The 22,846-nt window shown below is 41.6% G+C and overlaps 1 protein-coding gene across 2 annotated transcripts in view; it reads left to right on the top strand.

The window, feature by feature from the left end:
- TPD52L1 (TPD52 like 1) overlaps positions 1-22,846 on the top strand; it is a 183,603-nt gene that overhangs the window by 141,614 nt on the left and 19,143 nt on the right. For both annotated transcript variants that reach the window (XM_044291503.1, XM_044291502.1), the window contains one exon: positions 14,688-14,748. In XM_044291503.1, coding sequence (XP_044147438.1) covers positions 14,688-14,748 — 61 coding nt within the window. The remainder of the gene's footprint in view (positions 1-14,687; positions 14,749-22,846) is intronic.

Raw genomic sequence — 22,846 nt, 5'->3', positions numbered from 1 at the left:
ACATCAAAGTTACACAGGAGAGTTCTCCTATCCGCTTGCATCATCAATAAATCGATGATTTCTTTTCTCTGTTCGTATAGTCGGTTCAACATATGGAGGGTGGAATTCCAATGGGTGGAAAGATCGCAGATCAGCCTATGTTGGGGGATGCCGTTCTGCCGCTGCAACTCAAGGAGGGTGTGCATTGCAGTATATAAGTGGCTAAAGTGCATGCAAAGTTTCCTGGCCATTTTAGGATGTATTGCAGATAGGTGGAAGACTTCAGGAACCACTGGACAACCATATTGAACACGTCTGCCATGTGCAATTTCTTGATGCATCACATGGAGCAGTTGCACCCCTGTGTGACTCCGTTCAACAAGGCAAGCCAGGTGCAGAACAGCGTGACACCACCGAGCCCTGCACATGTGGTATGCTGGAGGGGCACTGTGACTTGTCCCTGCAGTGGAGGCTGAGGACATGGTGGAGGATGAGGAGGCAGAGGCGGACATTGTTGCAAGACCAATGGCGTGACAACATAGAGGAGGAAGTGGCATGACTTGACAGAAGCACCAGCAACTTGGACAGGAGCACATTCAGCCTCTGTGCCATTGGATGCGTGCATGCATACTGTTGTCTCTTGGAAATCGCTTCAATGATTGATTGCTGGTGGAATGATTGACGAGGAGCAGGAGCATCTGGACCAGCAGAAGATGGAATTGACAGACAGCTTCCTTCAGCTGAAGTGGTGAAGCCTTGACTGGCTGAAACTGGGTGCATGCCACTGGGTGATGTAGCGGTTGCTACGGCAGGCTGGACCACCACATCGGAGCCACGGTTCTCCCAGGCCACTGTATGGTGATTCTGCATATGTTGACGCAGGGCCACAGTGTCAACATTGGCAACCTGGAAAAAATCAAGGGTTGGCAGCACTACTCATCCCACTCATTTGGGTACTGACCAGGAAACGGCTTACAAGCCAGATGGTGCGCGCACATAGGGATCCTGGCTGGGGGTCCCAACTCATCCATAAAATTCAATAATCCGCAGCACTCGCCGGTAGATGGTGAAAAAAGTGGTGATTTATTCACTCAAGCAACTAGAATACAGCACCCTGGCCACACTTCACCTTCTGCCCACAGATGCGATATATGGCCACGTTCACCTCCTCTAGCGCTTTGAAAACAAAAAACTGCCACACCACCGAGTAGGTGATTCCCCCCCCCCCCCCCACAGTCCGCACTGACCGATTGCTACTGCCGCTGCCTCCATGTACCCCTGCATCACTTCTTCCCGGGCAGGTAGGCTGCTGCGAATTAGGTGGTCTACCCTGAGCACGCTTGGCTCCCGACCTCCCAATGCTGCCACCCTGCTGACTCCCAGGCATGCTACCACCTTTCTGGCTCCGCCGCTGCCTCACGGGCAAGCTGCCACCCTCTTCTCCTGATGATGATGAAGCCCCTTCTGCACCCAGCTCCCAAGTGGGATCGGCTTCATCATCATTGATTAGTGTCTGCACATCACTTATGTCCTCTTCAACGGCCTCTGGGTCAGGAGCCTGACCACTCGCAGCACAAGCTCCCACGCCACTCTTCTCATCACTACTTGCCGCCTAGCGGAGGAAGTGGTGGATGTCTCCTCCAGATCTTGGCTGGGCAGTAGCTGCTTACTGTTCTCTAGTAGCTGTTCCTCACTGAAAAGTGGAGCAGAGCCTACAGCATACACTACTTCTCGCGGTGAGGGAACAGAAAAGGACAGAGGCAGTTTGAGGACAGGTGAGGGCACAGGGCCTGCTCCCAAGCCATGCCAACTAAGGGTGGGCTTGGGGTGTTTGAGGTCACTTGGGATGATGTGGATGACCGAGTTAACCAATCAAGAACCGCTGGGTTGCTGGTCAAGCTAGATGACACCAGGAGCTCAGGCCTCTCGCTGCGACTACTGCTGCCACGACCCCTTACTCTGCTGCGACCTCTGCTTGCGCCAGAAACATTCATGCCTCTGCCACTCCTCTCTGCCTAACATACTTGTAGCTGAACTAAACAAATGAAATGTAAATTAAAACACCCCTAAAAGCAACAAATAGATTTTTCTTTTTGTACTAAAATAGGTCACTAAATTATTTCTGCGCAAATAACAGCAAACGTGACCTGCGTATATATTTTTTGTATTGGACTAAAATAGGCCACTAAACGATTTCAGAGTAAATAACAGAAAAAATGAACTGCGCATATTTTTTTTATCTTTTTCTACTGAAATATGGTAATAAATGGTTTTAGCACAAATAACACCAAATGTGAACTGTTTATTTTTCTCGTATTGGAGTGAAATATGACAAGAAACACTTTTAGCGCAAATAACAGCAAATATGAACTTAGTCTATTTTTCTCTATTTCTCTATAAATAGGGCAATAAACACTTTCAGCACAAATAATACCAAATGTGAACTGCATTTATTTTTCTCGTATTGGAGTGAAATATGACAAGAAACACTTTTAGCGCAAATAACACCAAATGCGAACTGCGTCTATTTTTCTCGTATTGTAGTGAAATATGACAAGAAACGCTTTTAGCGCAAATAACAGTAAATATGAACTAAGTCTGTTTTTCTCTTTTTCTCTAGAAATATTGCAATAAACACTTTCAGCGCAAATAACAACAAAAATGACCTGCGCAAATATTTCTCGTATTAATTTGAAATAGGCCACTAAATGATATCAGCGCAGTTAACAGCAAAAGTGATCTGCCTCTATATTTATCTTTTTCAACAGATAAAAGCCACTAAAGGCTTTTCAACATAGCACTTGCATCCCAATAACTAATTGCTGGAATGACAGAGCTATATAATGAGACTATCTGGAACCCCAACTAATGTTTCACTGCACTTTTAAATTGCTTTTTTTTCACAATGAGGATTTTCCTATGACTCTCCCTAGCATCTGCACATATCTCTCCCCGTCTGTGAAATTATTCCTCTCACTATCCTTTCCCTGCACTAGTAAATCGCTTCTTTCCTTTTTTTTTACAATTTGTTTTTCTTTCACTCTCCCTAGCGCCTGCATACATGTCTGTCCCTGAAAAAAGTACGATAGTGAATGGCAGAATCTAAGGTGGCCGCCGTATTTATAGGCTGCTGATTGGCTGCATGCATGGCATTATGGGTCATCCCGCCTTTCCAGAGATCCTTGCCCCATGTCCTCACACGTGTTGCCGCCATTGTAGACGGCTAGCCGCCATGTTAGAAAAAAATTTGGTTCATTACCATGAAGCGCAAGGAAATTCGAATTCAGAATCTAATTTTTCCTGAAATTCACGACGAATTCGACTTCGTTAGCTTCGATTCGCTCATCTCTATTTGGAACACTAAAGTCTACCTGCATAACAGAATGCTGGTAGCTCGGTGGACCCAAACCTAGTGGTTTTCCTTTAAACTACAAGGAAAAGGTCCATACTAGGATATTTTGCAGGTCATTCACTTGGTGTATCTGCTAATGTTGTACTGTAGCTAACACAGAATAAAACAAGTGAGGCATCAGGAAGCCCCATATCCAATTCATCATGCTATGGATTCTGGTAATATTTGGGATGTTATATCTTACAGGAAGATGAAACTGAAATTTTGGATATTGTCCACTCATTTACTATTCATGACTTATTCTCAGGAGAGGCCATCAATATCTGATCTGTAACGGTCTGACACTTTGCACCACCACCGATTAGCTGTTTCAGAGTAGCTCCGGCATCTGAGCTGGACCTACATAGCTTCATCCATCCTGTAGTGGACACAGTGAGTTACTGCAACGCTGCTCCCACTGAAGTGAATGGGAGCAGCACTGCAGTTACACCCTCCATCCACTACACAATGGATGCAGCTATGTAGTTTGGCTGCAGAACACCTAATTGGTGGGGGAGGGTGTTGGACCTCTACCGATCAGATATTGATGGCCTATCTTGAGGATAGGCCATTAATAGTAAAGAAGGGACAACTCCCTTAAACTGCAATCTTGTATGCTGATTAGGAATTTATTGTGTTATTAGCCAAAGTCCTAATTCTCACAAAGAAATGCCTGGAATGTCCAAAAGCAACAAATGAACCTGACATGCCAGCAGAAGGTGTAGGCAGCAGCCTAGTACTCGAGGCTATGGTTATTATTTGGTTACATTCGGTATAATGGTCAGTATAATGAAAGGTTTACAGGGTTTCACTGCAACTACTGCTGACAGCTAGAACAGTTTAACAAAAAAAAAAGATACCCAGCCTCCGCATTTCCAAGTAGAGCTACTCTTTAAGGCTATGTTCCACTTTGCAACCAATTACTGCAGTACATCTAAAATAATAAATGAAACAACTTTTCAGATGTTCTTTATTTTTGAATATTCCCCCTTTTGGTATATATAGCTCATATGCTGAGCTATGTGTCTCCATAGGCAGTCTGATTCTCCTGCAGAACTCTTCTCCTTCTGTCCCTTACTATTTGCTAACATTCAATTAGCAAGAAGTAAGGGACAGATGATCGGCAATGAAAGATGACCATAGGCTTAGACTACAGTTTTGTAGTTTGTATTGTGAAGACACCCAGGTTGGTAAAGAAACTACAGACACAAAAATGTGCAATATTTTATTATCAAATTTTTTAGATGCATTGGTGAAATACAAAAATCACATTATGGACATGGGATGTTGAGTCTCTGCTGTTAAAGGGGTTATTCTGACTCTGATTGTTGTAATAGCGATTTATCCCTAGTGAGGCCTCTATGCCTGGCCTGTATGAGCAGATATCATCACTGCGGACAATCCTTATCAGATAGCTTGAACTCACCAACACCGAGATTATCCGTGTAAGTTGCTTTATTCTGTAAGCCAGATAACAGAGTACAGCAGAACAGATGGATTCCGGTATTGTGCGGTCAAAAGATGATGCTTTCATAAGCGTACATGAGAATACATGTGTACCTGTACAAATGTCTGGAGCAGTATGAAGATACAGGAAATGAAGTACACAGAAGAAGGGGTGGAGCAATGAAAGGAAAGGAGTCACAGATATCACGAGCAAGAAAAACAAGTGCATTACCAAAAACGGCCACTAGATGGGAGCATATAACTAAATGAATATGAATTAAACTATATAGATTTTAACTGCGTAGCAGCACAGGGGTTCTTTACTAACCAGACAGCCATCTATGCTTTTCCGGGAACTTTTTCTGGTTCTTTTGTCTTTGACTGAACTACCTACATTGGTAATTATGGGTTCACTGATCATTTGCTAAGTGATGTCTATTGGGTTGTAATTCAATCTTGTATATTATAATGTTTTACTAGTCTATATGTGTCACCCATTTGGGTACCAACATTAATGAAATTAGCAACTGGCTATGTTAAATATTCAATTAAAATTGTTTCAAAAACAAGCAATGTACTAAAAAAAAAGTAAATTGGCTGCAGAATTCAGAGTTTAGACGGTTCCATCAGCTCCCAGGGAACATATCGGATTGCATAAGTCAAGTATTGTGTGCATGAAGAATTAAGCATGATTGTGCCGGAAGGCTGTATGCTCACTGCTCACATTACGTGGATTTTCTTTGTGTTGTGGCTCATAACTCTTATAAAATGCTATGCTTTTTATTCCTCTGCTGCAGATCGCACTCTATTAGGTAAGAAGTTATGATGAGAATGTCTCCTGCCAGATCTGTAAAAAGTAGCATATATGAATACTGTGGTATTTTTTTCATGAAAACACTTTATCCCCCATCCTTAAAATAATGTACAGCGGTATAGATACATGAATGTTGGAGGCTACAATAAGTTGTACGGTCTTAATGCTAACAAGGTACGTACTTCAGATTACCTTAGCAGTCACATACTCCATTTAGGCCTCATGCACACGACTGTATCCATTTTGCGGTCCACCAATATGCATAGTATCACGCCGGTCTTAATATACAGCTAAACTGGCGGTGCAGTCCTCTTCATAACTTCAGCAGATCCGTATTTCAGCATGATAAATGACCTCCATAGTGCATTTAAAGGGCACCTGTCAGCAGATTTGTACCTATGAAACTGGCTGACCTGTTACATGTACACTTGGCAGCAGAAGGCCTCTTTGTTGGTCCCATGTTCCTATGTGCCCGCATTGCTGAGAAAAATGAAGTTTTAATATATGCAAATTAGCCTCTAGGAGTAACAGTAGCATTGCCATTACACCTAGAGGCTATGCACTTTGATTAACAGGGCCAGGCAGTGAAAACATCATCATGCCTGGCACTGCCAATCAAAGTGGAGATGGCGCAGCAGTTAAAACCTCTAGGTGTAGCAGCAACTCCCCTGTTGCTCCTAGAGACTCATTTGCATATATTAAAACATAATTTTTCTCAGTAATTGGGACACATATGAACATAGGAGCAAGATGCCTTCAGCTGCCAATCGCACATGTAACAGGTCAGACAGTTTCATAGGTACAAATTAAACTAAAAGAGAACATATGAAGAGTCTGCGGAAACATACCAATATGTCCCTGGGCACAAATTTAAACTCTGTAACAGGGACTTCCATCTCTATATGCAGTTGATAGTACTGGTAGTACTGGTGTTCTCCTATGTGGCAAGGTTGACATTGGCCCCCACAAGCTTCAGTTCTTAGTTGAACAGCATATACTTACAAACTTAATCTGCATGAGATGATGTCACTGCACAAGAATAATTCTTAGTTATGTCACAGGATTTGGATGCAAACTATAACATCCCCCACTACAGGAATAATAAATACAGGCACAATGCAGGAATAGTGAACACAATTATATCACAGTATAGATATTATAAATACAGTGATGTCAAAGTATAGACCAGGGGTGTAGCTAATGGCTCACGGGCCCTTGTGCAACATGGCACCCCCCCCAAGCCAAATTCTCAACCTAACCCCTTCTCTCCAGCCCTACTGTTAAGGACATATTTGGAAAACATTACATACAGCACTACAAAACATACAGGGTAATACAGCGCCACACACCTCTTACATCCAGCGATGTAGATAGCACACAGTGCCTTAAAAAATAACTGCGCCTAGCAAATAGTGTCTCTGACACTGTTAGTGTAAACATAATGTCCCCTAAAAATAATTGTGCTATGATGATGCTGTGCCAGGATGCCCCCCTTCCCCCACAGTAATAGTGCTCTCCAAAGTCCCATCAGTAGAAATAATTATCTCCCAGAATGCATAGTGTTAACAGTGCCCCCAATAGTAATAATGCCCCAATAGTAATAGTGCCCATACTAGTAATCATGTTCCCCATAGTCCCCCAGTAGTAATAATTCTCATTATAATGTGTGCCAGTGGAAAAATACCCCCTTATAATCCTGGCCAGTTAAAAAATACTCCCTTGTAATGTGAGCCAGCACAAAAATACTTCTATAATGTGTACCAGTATAAAAAAAATACCCCTATAATGTGCACCAGAACAAAAAAATACCCCTTACAATGTGAGCCAGTACAAAAAAATCCCCCTTTACCTTAGAGATCAGACCCCCATATCAGATCCTCAGATCAGACCCCCATATCAGACCTCAGATTAGACCTCCATATCAGATTCTCAGACCAGACCCCCATATCAGACCTCAGATCAGACCCCCTTTAGATTTCCATGTGAAACCCCATATCAGACCTTAGCTCAGTATTCCATGTCAGACCCCCATCCATATCAGACCTCAGGTCAGACCCCCATTAGACCTCCATGTCAGACCCCCAAGTATCAGACCTTAAATAAATTAACTTACCTCTCCTGCTCCGCCGCATGTCTCCAGATGGGGCAGTCTCCCTTGCAATCTTCGCTCCCTGATCTTCTCTGGGCCCGCGCTGCACTGTCATCTGACTGCCTGCAGCGTCAGGTCATTGTGCGCGCACCAATTCCGGCCCTGAGAAGACCAGAGAGGAGAGGCGAGTATATCACTTCCCACACCTCCTGCAGATAAGTAAGTGCTTCCATAATGGAAGCACTTACTGGTTATTGCTTTATAAGACGCACTGCGTCTTATAAAGCGAAAATATAGTAATTGGCAGTGCGCTACTGGCAAGGGGGGCCCGTAGGCCCCATTGGCTTAGGAGACTGGTTTCAAATGCGAATGCTGCAACCCCTATAGCTACGCCACTGATATTATAAATACAGTGATGGCACAGTACAGATATTATAAATACAGTGATGTCACAGTATAGATTTGAAAAAATACAGTGATGTCACAGTATAGATATTATAAATACAGTGATGTCACAGTATAGATTTAAAAAAAAAGTGATATCACAGTACAGATTTTATAAATACAGTGATGTCACAGTATAGATATTATAAATACAGTGATGTCACAATATAGATTTTATAAATAGTGATGTCACAGTATAGTTATTATAAATACAGTGATGTTACAGTACAGATATTATAAATTCATTGATGTCACAGTATAGATATTATAAATACAGTGATGTCACAGACAGTACAGATATTATAAATTCAGTGATGTCACAGTATAGATATTATAAATACAGTGATGTCACAATACAGATTTTATAAATAGTGATGTCACAGTAAAGATATTATAAATACTGTGATGTTACAGTACAGATATTATAAATTCAGTGATGTCACAGTATAGATATTGTAAATACAGTGATGTCACAAAGCATGTCATCTCTCACCTAACGGACTGTGCACAAAATGATGCTGAAATGACCAAAGTGAAGTAACAGTACAAGAATAGTGACAGTGACATTACTGTACGAAGATAATGCACACAGTAATTCCACAGCATAGAAGTAATAATCACTCTGATGCTACACTGCAGTAATGATGCACACAGTGATATTACAGTTCAGTAATAATGGTCACATGTATTACAATATGGGGATAATGCACAACATGGTGTTACAAAACAATTAATGGTTTTCTAAGGGTACTTTCACACTAGCGTTTTTCTTTTCCGGTATTGAGTTCCGTCCTAGGGGCTTAATACCGGAAAAAAACTGATCAGTTTTATCCTAATGCATTCTGAATGGAGAGCAATCCGTTCAGTATGCATCAGGATATCTTCAGTTCAGTCACTGTATGGTTTTTGGATAGGGAAAATACCGCAGCATGCTGCAGTATTTTCTCCGTCCAAAATTCCGGAACACTTGCCGGAATGCCGGATTTGGCATTATTTTACATTGAAATGCATTAATGCCGGATCCGTTCCGGAAAAACGGATCCGGTTTTATGTTCTGCGCAGACCTTTAAAAAGGTGAAAAAGATAAATACCGGAACCGTTTTTCTGGATGACAAACGGAGAGAGACAGATCCGGTATTGCAATACATTTGTGAGATGGATCTGCATCCGGATCCATGTACAAATGGTATCTGTTTGCATACAGATTGCCGGATCTGGCAGACAGTTCTGGTGATGGAACTGCCTGCCGGAATCCAGCGATGCTAGTGTGAAAATACCCTAAGACTCTTATACTGATGACCGTCAGTATCTGATTGGTGGGGGTCCGACACCCAGGCCCCCCGCTGATCAGCTGTTTGAGAAGGCACTGGCGCTCACAGTAGCGTTGCAGCTTTCTTTCGGATCACCAAGCACAGCGCCATACATTGTACAGCAGTTGTGCTTGGTATCACAGCTCAGGTCCACTTACTTCAATTGGGCTAAGCTGCACCAAGGCCATGTAACTGATGAATGTGAAATCAAGGGTAAGCTGCGGGAAGGGCGCACCGCTACTGCGAGTGCTGGTTCCTTCTCAAACAGCTGATCTGCCGGGGCTCCCTGGTGTATGACCACTACCCCTCAGATACTGATGGCTTATCCCGAGTATAGGTCCTCAGTATAAAAGTCCCAGAAAACCTATAGATTCCGATGTACTAACCGCTACACGTGTAAAACACATTTACCAAGAGTAGAACAGTGGTGCATGAAACATAGAAATGAGTGCTTGAGAAATCAAAATAATATGTTATGAACATTATCAGAATAACATACCTAGCAATCTCCATAGCCAGAGTATTGAGCAAATCTTGTAATAATGGTAGATCATAAACCGCTATACAACCTGATGTCGAAACTGTTCATATCATAATAAATAATATAGAGAGAAAGGGGAAGACCACCTTTGTGTAGTCACTCAATATGGTACAGGATAATGCAAAATATAACCACAACTATACCTAGAATAAGGAAGGGAAAAAGTACTATCACCAACAGAAGCATGTCATTCAGGAGCTGGATTCCCTCGTGGCCGTTGGCCTTTCTTAATTCTTCTTCTAAAAGAAGTTGTTAACCATTTGCTTATTCTTTACAGATGTCCACAAGGTATATCAATTTAAAAAAATGCACTCAGCTGACATCTGGGCATGGCCCACCAGTGCAGCTGGCTGCGTGTCACCAAACCACTCCCACCCGGGGCAGCCGAGGCCCGTGCAATTTTAGGAAACTATAGTTTACTGGAGTTATGGAAACAGCTGACCATTTCACAACTTCCACATAACTACAAAAGAGAAAACATATTGCCCCAATTTTTCCTCCAAACCAGCCTCATGGTTGAGGGTCACACAGAATGGCATCCATTGGGCTGCAGGGTGTACACCGCTGATCTCTACAATGTTGAAATGTATTTTTAAAGCAATATATAGTACATTTTGTAGGTATCGTCAGTCTTGTCTAACCATTATTGAGCGCCTATATATAAATTGTGCCTGTTTATCTGCATGCTTCAAGGAAATGGCATAAAGTGTGACATTTATGGGTTGCATTCTGTCTCTTTCTATCCTCAATGCCCTCACATGGCAGCTACTCAATTCGTCACTCTATAAGTATGCCAGCTATGAGGTAATGACATCATCATTCTGTCTTTATTTGTCATACTTCTATGTATATTGTATTAACAATTCGGTTCCGCTTGCGTTGTAGTTTAACCTAAGAATGGGAAATGCTCCTATCTTCTGAATCGGTCTGCTCAAGGACCTGGAAAGTGAGATGCCATAAGCAAACACAACTAGGTTATAGAAGCAGGGATTCTGTGTGCCAGGGTTTTGTACCGTTCATTTGTGATGTATTGTAAGCAATTTGTACAGGTAAATGCTGAATACATGTCCACCACTCACTGGCACACAATCTTCTAAAAACGTCTCCATCGGAAAAGACAATGGGCCAGATTTATCATTAGCTCAAGTCAAAATAATGGGGTGACTTTTATAAATCTCTAGACAGTTTTACTAACGCAACAATTTAAAAAGTGGCAAAAAAATGCGCAATTTCACTCCAATGAGGACCATGCTTATCTTATGCCACTTTTTTAGTAGAACATGCGACTTTTTCGTAAAGACGTGAGACTTTTGTAAAGCCGGTTACTGAAGGATAAACTGTTACCGTCAAACCACATTTATCACAGTATTAAAGGACCATTAATAAATCTGACTTTTAGCCAAAAGTGACTTTGGACATATGTAAAAGTCGAGTAAGATGTAAGTGTAATAATAAATGTGGCCCAATGTGACTCAATAAAAAACCCTCAGCAGACAATTACTATGTAAGACCCCTTCTGTGAAAACAAAAATACATGTTAATAGCACTATTCACAACCACACAGGATAATTGTAATCTGTAAGGGTACTTTCACACGTGAGGCAAAGGACTCTGCCAGGCAGTTCCAGACGCAAACTGATGACATTTGTCAGGCGGATCCAGATGTGGATCCGTCTGACAAATGCATTGCAATACGGGATCCGTATCTCCGGTGTCATCCGGAAAAACGTATTTATTATAATTTTTTAGCATTTTTAAAGGTCTGCGCAGGCACAGACCGAAAAGCTGGATCCGTTTTGCCAAAACACTTAATGCCAGACTTGGCACTAATACACTTCAATGTAAATTAATGCTGGATCCGGCATTCCAGCAAGTGTTCAGTAATTTTGGCAGGAGATAAAACTGCAGCATGCTGCTGTATTTTCTCTGTCCAAAAAACGTAAAAGGGACTGAACTTATGCATCCTGAACGGAATGCTCTCCATTGAGAATGCATTTCTTTTTCTAAAAGATCTTCTGCTTCTAAGGCCTCTTTCACACGGGCATCATGTTTTTGAGCCAGATAAAATGCCGGTGCGTCGCGGGAAAATGCGCAATTTTTCTTTGCGAGTGCAAAACTGTTTAATGCGTTTTGCACGTGCGTGAGAAAAATCGGCATGTTTGGTACCCAAACCCAAACTTCTTCACAGAAGTTCAGGTTTGGGTTAGGTGTTGTGTAGATTGTATTATTTTCTCTTATAACATGGTTATAAGGGAAAATAATAGCATTCTAAATGTAGAATGCTTAGTAAAATAGGGCTGGAGGGGTTAGAAATTTTTTTATAATAATTTAACTCACCTTAATCCACTTGTTCGCGCAGCCAGGCTTCTCTTCTTTCTTCAGGACCTGGGTAAAGGACCTGTGGTGACATCACTGCGCTCATCACATGGTCCATCACCATGTTGATGGATCATGTGACGGACCATGTGATGAGCGCAGTGACGTCACCACAGGTCCCTTTCCTACTGCACAGCAAAGATGAAGACAGAAGAGAAGCCGGGCTGCGCAAACAAGTGGATTAAGCTGAGTTAAAAAAATATATATATTTTTTTTAACCCCTCCAGCCCTATATTACTAAGCATTCTGTATTAAGAATGCTATTATTTTCCCTTAAAACCATGTTATAAGGGAAAATAATAATGATTGGCCCCCATCACCTAGCAACCGTACGTCAAAACTTCTATGGGGCCTGTGTTGCGTGAAAAACGCACAAAGTAGAGCATGCTGCGATTTTCACGCAACGCACATGTGATGCGTGAAAATCACAGCTCATGTGAACAGCCCCATAGAAATGAATGGGTCCGAATTCAGTGTGGGTGCAATGCGTTCACCTCACGCATTGCACCCGCGTGGAAATCTTGCCCGTGTGAAAGAGGCCTAAAAGATTGTCCATCTTAGTATTCTTATTACATCCTGCATGGAATAATAGGATAACGTTAAAAGCACAATATATAAAGCTCTGCAGTGTGCTAATCACATGTTCTAGTCCCCTGGTGGGGCTAAACAAAAAAAATAAAAAATTTATACTTGGTATTGCCACACGCCTACTGACTCAGCAGCATAAAGCTATCATATCATTTATATCCCAAAGTGAATGCTGTAAAATTAAAGGCGTATTCTGGCAATATCGTTATCCCCTAATTTCTGTCATCTCTCTTCCCCATACAGACTCACTGTTAGCCGGCAGCAGAGCGTTTAAACACCACTATCTGCTAAAACATCTAAAACAATGGACGCACAATGATTCAATTACCCAACGAATAAGCGTTTCGCTCGTTCATCAGGTAATTGGCGGCACATTTACACCACTAGATAATTGCTAATGAGCGTTCCTAGTTAGCAATTATCTGGCAGATTCTAGGCCCGTGTAAAGGGCCTTATGAGATCAATTTCACAAATGTGCTCTAAAATGGACAAAAACCCTTCAAAGTATTGATTTAACAGGAAGCTAGGTAATGCCTCTGTGGTAGTCAATTCGTATAGATGGACGCAAACTAGAAGTTTGTAAGTGTCCTCCTGAGATGATTCACAAGACAATCCAGCTTCATCAGGGATTGGAATACAAAGACCAGCTGTTGCATGCCCCACACCTGTAAAGTGTTAACCAGTAGAGAGGCTTCAAGCTACAAGCAAATACATACAAATACTTTGGGGGAGATTTATCAAACTGGAGTAAAGTAGAACTGGCTTAGTTGCCAATAGTAATCAATCAGATTCCACCTTTTATTTTTCACAGCTCCTTTGGAAAATGAAAGGCGGAATCTGACTGCTTGCTATGCCAGTTCTACTTTACACCAGTTTAATAAATCTCCCCCTTTGTGTTGTTAAAGGGGTTCACCGGGAATTAAGAAAATGAAAATATAAGTATATTTTAAAATGGCTAGTTTTGTCAGGGGAAACAAAATGGCCGCTGTCCTATTAGTTCACACAAAACCTGTCCTTATCACACATGAGGACAAGTTACTTCACAACACTGAGGTAAAGAGCTGCCTCCTCCTCCTCTCTACTTGTCAGGGATTATGGTCCTGAATACAAATGATAAGAACTGTAGCTGAATCTCTAGGGAATTTAGTTTATGAGGAGATATGAAGGACAGGACAGACTGTGGTAATGGAGACTGTAAACAGGTGCTGCTGCTCATTAGCCTCACCTCACTCTCCTCTCATGTCTCCTCATCTTCTCCATTCCCGCAGAGCTTCACCTGTATTCAGGATCATAATTCCTGACAAGTAGAGCAGAGAGGAGGATGAGGCAGCTCTTTACCTCAGTGGTGTGAAGTAACTTGTCCTCCTGCTTGATTAGGACAGGTTATGTGTGTACTAATAGGACGGCAGCCATTTTATTTCTCCTAATAATTGCTCCCCACACAAAACAAGACATTATAACTAATGAAAGGTATTAGTAAATATATTTATTATAAAATAATATTTATGTATTTTCATTTTGTCATTCCTGGAGAACCCCTTTAACTTATGAATATGGAGAGCAACTGTTCTCTACTATTAATATAGTTACACTTCATAAAAGTTATGTGAAATTAGACATGGATTGTAGAACTCTCGATAACCAAAATTTTTAAGACTTAGAAAAGTTTTGGTTAGAAAGTAATGTTTCATTCTATTTTGCCTATCCAGGAATTCTCCTACATTCAAGTCCTTTGAAGAGCGTGTTGAGAACACAGTGACGACACTAAAGGTAACAGATAAGCATGGCTGTTTTATGGTTGTATTAGAGAAAGGTCTTCAAGTCTCTGACTTCTTGTTTTACCACCAACATGGTATAAGTCACGGCAAACATGATTTAGGAGACCCTCCTAAAATTTTAATTAAATATATTCCAAACTTCTATATATATAGGTGTTTAATACCAAAGTACAAATGTGCTAGATCTTTGCAATTTTAGTAGTGCAAATTTAGTAATTATATTAGCCAGCCCATTGCAACATCGGACATAGGCTTTAATTCTGTCTACTTTTTCCTTGCACTAATTTTGCTATACAGCCTCCAACCCATTGCAGTCGCAGGCCCCAATTAGGTTACTTTCACACGAGCGTTCTGCTGTCCGCTCGTGAGCTCCGTTTGAAGGAGCTCACGAGCGGAGCAGAACGCTTCCGTCCAGCCCTGATGCAGTCTGAATGGATGCGGATCCGCTCAGACTGCATCAGTCTGGCGGCGTTCAGCCTCCGCTCCGCTCGCCTCCGCACGGCCAGGCGGACACCTGAACGCTGCTTGCAGCGTTCGGGTGTCCGCCTGGCCGTGCGGAGGCGTGCGGATCCGTCCAGACTTACAATGTAAGTCAATGGGGACGGATCCGTTTGAAGATGCCACAATATGGCTCAATCTTCAAGCGGATCCGTCCCCCATTGACTTTACATTGAAAGTCTGGACGGATCCGTCTGAGGCTATTTTCACACTTAGCTTTTATATGCCAATATAATGCAGACGGATCCGTTCTGAACGGAGCCTCCGTCTGCATTATTATGATCGGATCCGTTCAGAACGGATCCGATCGAACGCTCGTGTGAAAGTAGCCTTACATACTTAGACATTCAATTCTGACATAAATTAAAGAGTTCAAGGTATTGATCACCTTATTAAGTAAGTCATATGCATATAAATATCTACCTTGCACAGGTCCTTCAGTAATGAGCTAATTGAAGGGTTCTGGCTGCTGGAACCCTTAGGAATAAAGGAAAGTCTAAAGCGTGAAATCAGTGCATGCCCTTCATGGTTTTTGAGCAAATGTTTATTTAAAGGGTCTGTCCATGCTAGCAGATGACAACCCCCATGACCCTAATGTGTGCATTATAAAAAACAAATAAGAACAAATAAATACACTCACCTGTTTGCAGTCCTGCCATGCCCATGCCACTGACCCATTCCTGGTCACTTTTGGTCCCCGCAGGACTAGGAAGTGGCTTTGTGCCATGACTGCTGCAGCCAATCACAGGCCCCAGTGGTCAAATCTGCTTGAACAGTACATCACTGGGACCAAAAGCAGCCAGAAACGTGGCACAGACAAATTAGTGTTTTTTTGTTGTTGTTTTTCTTTAATGAAGCACACTTTAGGACCAAAGGGGTTGTCAGCTCCTAGGCTGGACAAACCCTTTAAGGATATAAGGGTCATATGAAATTCCAAAAACATGGCTGCTTTTCACCATAAACTACACCACCCTTGAGTTGTGTCTGACATTGGAGCGTAGCTCTATTGAAATTAATGGTGCTAGACTACAACAATACCTTACACAATCTGTGGACAGGGGTGGCACTGATTTTGGAAGAAAGCAGCCATGTTCTTTCTGGTCACAGGATCAATAATGCTCTTGTACTTCAAATGTGGCCAAATGTCAGACTATGACTAGACACCTTTAGATGTCAATCTGTTACATCAACTACACTTTCCAAGTCTTTTAATCTGACTTTGCAGTATTTTAAAGTACATGTAGAAATACATTATGTAAACCCAATTGGCTCAAAGGTAAAGGCTGTAAAATACTTTAGCTTCTGACAGATGGTGTATGGAAATGTGCATGGATTTAGAGAAAATGTAATACAAAAAGTAGTACCAAATGTGAACACAGTAGCTATTTCCATGTTGCCTTGGAAACATTTTCCAGTTCTCTACAGAATAAGGTTTAAACAATGCCTTTTTGCACAATAAGTTGTTACGTCTACTGTGAAATGTACTGGAAAGATCCATTTTTGTCACAAAGCAGCACCAGCTAAGAGTGCACCTTGACACTAACACCGTCGGCATTTTTGAACCACAATGACTCATCTGCAATTTGCTTCTTTATTTCTAAATATAACTAAAAATGCTGCTTTTTATAACATGTTGGCTTCAGCATTATTTTTATTTTGTGTAGATGACATTTAAAATCCAGACAAAATCAACATTCACTTTTTTCAGTTGAATGTATTGATTTCCTTAGAAAACTTGCAGAAAAAAAATACCAGAACCCTAACTAAGTCCAAGGAGTCTATCAGTATCCATCTGGATAAGGTTCTGTTCACATCTGTGTTGGAGGTTCTGTTGGAATCTGCATCGAAAGATCCTAAAACTGATGTGCTATTTTTTCCTGTAAAATGACAGACGCAATGATGGAAACCCAATGGATATACAAAGCAAATGCACCTACAGGGACAACGTTGATTGTTAAATCACTGCGTTTTAGCAATTCATACAGTCCTGGTAGGTTCGAAGCACGATTCATATTTCATTGTATAACAAAGTATAAAAATTATTTTGCATATAGAGTATATGGAGTATTGCTGAATTTTCCTAGCCTCCTCACCCCGCCACAATGTATCGGGAGTCTCCAACCCCTTACTCATGTGTATAGGTGGGAGTATCTAACAGGTTTAAATACAGTCATGATCAAAAGTTTAAGACCACTTGAAAAATAGCAAAAAATCATATTTAGCATGGCTGGATCTTAACAAGGTTCCAAGTAGAGCTTCAACATGCAACAAGAAGAAATGGGAGTGAGGCAAAAAAAAAAAAGAGCATTCAATTTAATGAAAACAACGAATTAACTGAAACAGGCTGTTTTTCAGCTGATCAAAAGTTTAGGACCACACCTCCAAAAGAAACTAAACCCCCCTTAAACAGAAATCCATCTTCCAAACATGAACACAGTAATGAGTAGCTCTGCCGTTATTGTTTATCACTTCAAAAATTCGTTTCGGCATGCTTATTGCAAGCGTTTCCATGAGGTAAGTGGGAACACTTCTCCAAGTTGTGAAGACAGCCACACGAAGGCCATCTACTGTCTGGAATTGTTGTCCATTTTTGTAAACTTCCCTTGCCATCCATCCCCAAAGGTTCTTAATTGGATTTAAATCAGGGGAACAAGCAGGATGGGCCAAAAGAGTAATGTTATTCTACTGGAAGAAGTCCCCTGGCCTGCGGGCATTGTGTACTGTAGCGTTGTTCTGTTGAAAAACCCAGTTGTTACCACACAGACGAGGTCCGTCAGTCATGAGGAATGCTCTCTGCAACATCTGGACATAGCCAGCGGCCGTTTGACACCCCTGCACTTCCTGAAGCTCCATTGTTCCACTGAAGGAAAAAGCACCCCAGACCATTATGGTGCCCCCTCCACTGTGGCGCGTAGAAAACATCTCAGGTGGGATCTGCTTGTCATGCCAGTAAGGTTGGAAACCATCAGGACCATCAAGGTAAAAAAAAAATTCATCAGAGAATGAAACTTTCTTCCACCTTTGAATGTCCCATGTTTGGTGCTCCCTTGCAAAGTCCAAAGGAGCAGTTCTGGGGCGTTCAAGGAGGCGAGGTCTTTGAAGACGTTTTTTGTTTTTGAAGCCCTTCAGTCTCAGATGCCGTCTGATGGTTATGGGGCTGCAGTTGGCACCAGTAAGGGCCTTAATTTGGGTCGAGGATCGTCCAGTGTCTTGACGGACAGCCAATTGGATCCTCCGGCTCAGTGCTGATTACGTTTTTTGGGGTCTTCCACTTGACTTTTTTGATCCATAACCCTCAGGATCATTTAAGAAATTCCAAATTACTGTCTTAATGTGTCCCACCTCAGCAGCGATGGCAGTTCAACAACTTGACCACGTTCAAAAAGGGAGAGTTTTTTTGCCTTTGCCATTACAACGTGTGACTACCTGACAGAAAATGACAATGAATCCACATCTTTGCACAGATTTGGCCTTTGAAAGGCATGTGGTCCTAAAATTTAGATCAGCTGAAAAACAGGCTGTTTCAGTTTAATCATTATTTTTAATTAATTGAATGCTCAAAAAATGTTTTGTCTCACTCTCATTTCTTCTTGTTGCATGTTAAAGCTCTACTTGGAACCTTGTTAACATCCAACAATGTAAAATATGATTTTTTGCCATTTTTCAAGTGGTCTTAAACTTTTGATCAGGATTGTAGCATACCAGACCTCACTACAATGTATTCCTCAGTGACACATATCTGTCACTAGCATGAGTATACACATCGGGTTAATCAGAGTCACAGTCAATAAACAATACAAATCTATTACCCAATAAGCAATCATAAAAATACACTAATACTGGAAGTTTCATTTTGATGTCTCCATTTTTGTTATCCAAAACGGCATCTTTTGCAGTAACATTTTCTTCTTATTATCCGCTCATTGTTCTCCCTGACCGCTATATATTTCAGTACTTTCCATCTCAAATCATACACATAGGGCCAGATTTATCATGACTCTGACAGCTCACTCCACTTTAACATATGGCTAAAGTCAGTTTTAGCCAAATCAGATTTATGATCGGCCCTTTAAGACTGTAATAAATGTGGTTTGACGGTAGCAGTTTATCCGTCAGTAAGCAGCTTTACAAAAGTCGCACATCTTTACGAAAAAGTTGCAAGTTTTTATTAAAAAGTTGCATGTTCTATTAAAAAGTCTCATAAGATAAGAATGGTCCTCACTGGAGTGAACTTTTTTGCGACTTTTTTAAATAGTCCCAATAGTAAATCTGTCTAGAGATTCATTTACATAAGAAAACACGCCCACTTTCAGAAAACTGTCGAGCACAGTGCAGAGCAGAAAAAAGTCGCAAATTTGTGCGCAGTTTTAGCGTTTGGGACTTTTTCACTCCATTATTCTGACCTGAGCTAATGATAAATCTGGCCCTTGGTGTTTCATTTCTAAGAGATGTGGTACTATTGTCTCCCCCAGTGTTTTACCTTTCTTTTCCATTTTTTTTTGTCCTAGTCCTCATCTTTTTTTTACTTTAGCAATCACCATATTTTAGAATATTTGATCTGCATTCATTCAAATTTTTCGTGCAGTTTGTCTTATAGACATTTCAAATAAAAACATTTTTTGATGTCCATACATCTTAGCCATGTGGACAACAGCTGTAGACCCTATTCTGAGAGTTCATATTGCGACTAAAAAGCCACCATGAATATGTTATTGAAACTTGTAGCGACAACAGACCCTATCAAAGTTCTTCAAAGAAATAATTTTTGGATAACACATTTCCAAGTGTCACTGACTTTTGACAAAGCAGATCTCCCCCATGCATTAAATCTTTATTCTGTGAAATACTGGTTCTTATACAGAGGTCCTTCATGGCTCCATATTATTCTCCATCACTGACATTCATAGCAGATTTTAAATTGCAATATGCATTCTCAGAACAGGTCTTGGAAGTATATTCCACATGGAAATCACAGAAATAAGATAATAATGCACTTAGTAAATTAGGTGCAAGGACAAATATATATATTCCACATGGTCATCACACCATGAAAGGGGTTTTCTCACTTTAACAAATAGCATGTAACATGTAGAGAAAGTTAATACAAGCCACTTACTATCGTATTGTGATTACCCATATTGCCTCCTTTGCTGGCTGAATTCAGTTTTCCATCACTTATACACTGCTCATTTCCATGGTTACGGCCATCCTGCAATCTATCAGCGGTGGCTGCGTGTCACACCCTGGCCTGTGAGTGATCTGAGAAGATCTGTCAGACTTGCTGCACATGAATCTATCTGACAGATTGCTTTGTTGTGGCTTTGGGCAGGATCCCACCTTCTCACAGGTTCTGCTCATTAGTTTGTTAGTGATGCTATTTATACCTGCTCTCACTATAGCCCTTGCGGTTTATAGTTTCTCCTGGAGTTCTCTGCTGGTGGTTTGTGGCTCTCCTGCTCCCAGTTCGTCTTCAGTTAAGTCCTCATTCCTTCCCTTCTGTTGTTTGTACTGGCTAGGCCTTGGGTAGACGCGGGCTCCTTTATCTTGTGCAAGGAACCGGAAGTCCTTTCGCCTGCTCCCTAGCTGAGGGTTTGTATCAGTTGCAGCAGGGCTTAAATTCGAGTGCATGAACACTTCTACCATCGAGATTTGTTCATGTTGGTAGCAGTCAGGGAAAGGCTCAGGGATTTTCAGGAGGTGACCTTTCTCTATTCCCTAGTTGTGGGGCCTAGCCTGCTGTTTTGTTTAATTTTGTTGTATTTGGTTTGCTTCCCTTCCCCCACCTTCTGTGACATTATAAACCGCCTATACCGTCATTTTTTTCCCCTTGCTCCGTGCAAAATGGAAGCTGTTGATACTCTGGTTGATCGCATGCAGGAATTATCTTGGGAGGTAGCAGACCTCTGTAATTCAGTTGCACTGTGTCAGAGATCTATGATGTCTGGCACCGCTGGTGGGAACCAGTTCAGCCTTGAACCAAAGTTCGCTCTCCCAGGTTTTCCGGGGAAAGTGATAACTTATTTTGGTACAGGGAGTCTTGTAAATTTTATTTTCGTCTGCGTCCGATTTCATCTGGAGTCGAAAATCAAAAAGTGGGGACTATCAATTCTCTGCTAAAAGGTGATGCTCAGTCCTGGGCTTTTTCTCTGTCGATCGGTTGACAAGTTTTTTAGAGCCCTGGGGCTGATTTATGATGACCCGGACCGGGTCTATCTGGCCGAATCTAAGCTGCGTAGCTAGTGTCAGGGGGAACATACGGCTGAGTCATATTGTTCTGAATTTAGAAGATGGGCGACTGACTCGGAGTGGAATGACCCTGCACTCCATAGTCATTTCTGTCAGGGGCTGTCTGAGAAAATAAAAAACGCCCTTGCGTTTCATGAAAATCCAGATTCTTTGGAAGCGGCCATGGCTCTAGCCGTAAGGATTGATAGATGCCTGGTCTGAGGAAGAGGTGCAAGGTTCCCCTCAGGCAGGAGGCACTGTCATTTGGGGAATCTGTCCCTCCTGTCCCTCAGGGTATTGTGACACTTGAACCTGGGACTGGAGAGAAACATGCAGTTAGGTCAGGTCTTTTCTTGCCTTGGTAATAGGAACTCTAGAGTCCAGAGAAGATTGTGTTATTTCTGTGGTAAAGAAGGACATTTTAATGTGTGTCCTTTTATTAAGCCTCAAAGTGGTAACAAAAAACAAAAGGAGGGTTCTTTAAAAAAAAAAAAAAAAAAAAAAAGGTTCTCTTACTCCTTGTAAGGCCTCATGCACATGGACTTTTTTTTTGCGGTCCGCAAAAACGGTTTCCGCTGTTCCGTGATCCGTGTCCGTTTTTTCTTCCATGGGTCTTTCTTGATTTTTGGAGGATCCATTGACATGAAAAATTAGAAAAAAAATCTAAGTCAAGTTTGCATTGAAATGATAGGAAAAAACGGACATGGATCACGGACGCAGATGAAAATCTTGTGTGCAGCCAACCCTTTGACTTGAATGGGTCTGTGAACCGTTGTCCGTGAAAAAAATAGGACAGGTCATATTTTTTTCACGGACTGGAAACACGGATCACGGACACGGATGCCAAACGGAGCATTTTCCAATTTTTCCACGGACCCATTGAAAGTCAAAGGGTCCGCGGAAAAAAACGGAAAACGGAACAGCGGCCGTGGATGCACACAACGGTCGTGTGCATGAGGCCTAACGTGAATGAAGAGTCAGAACAGGTATATTTGTATTCTACCTGCAGTACCCGATTCCTCCTGCCTGCCATGGTAGTGCTAGACTCTAAAAATATTGAATTAGAAGTATTTGTTGACAGTGGCGCAGGGGTTAATCTTGTTGTTTATCAATTTGTTCAGAGTCATGGTTTTAGAACTAGCACATTAAGCAAAGAGTTATCAGTGTTTGCTATAGATTCTGCTCCTCTCTCGCAAAAAAGTCTAAATCATATTGTGCAGGATATTAATTTGAGGGTGGGTGATTCTCATGTTAAATCTATTTCTTGTTTAGTTCTTAACGGTCTGCCTGCTCCGCTGGTTCTGGGTTTACCATGGTTGACCAAACATAATCCTACCAATGACTTGCAAACTAGACAAATCAGTAAT

Source organism: Bufo gargarizans, chromosome 4 (genome assembly GCF_014858855.1).
Source record: "Bufo gargarizans isolate SCDJY-AF-19 chromosome 4, ASM1485885v1, whole genome shotgun sequence".
Classification (NCBI taxonomy): Eukaryota; Metazoa; Chordata; class Amphibia; order Anura; family Bufonidae; genus Bufo; species Bufo gargarizans.
Note: the sequence above shows the minus strand (reverse complement) of the source record. Positions and strands in the feature narration are given on the sequence as shown.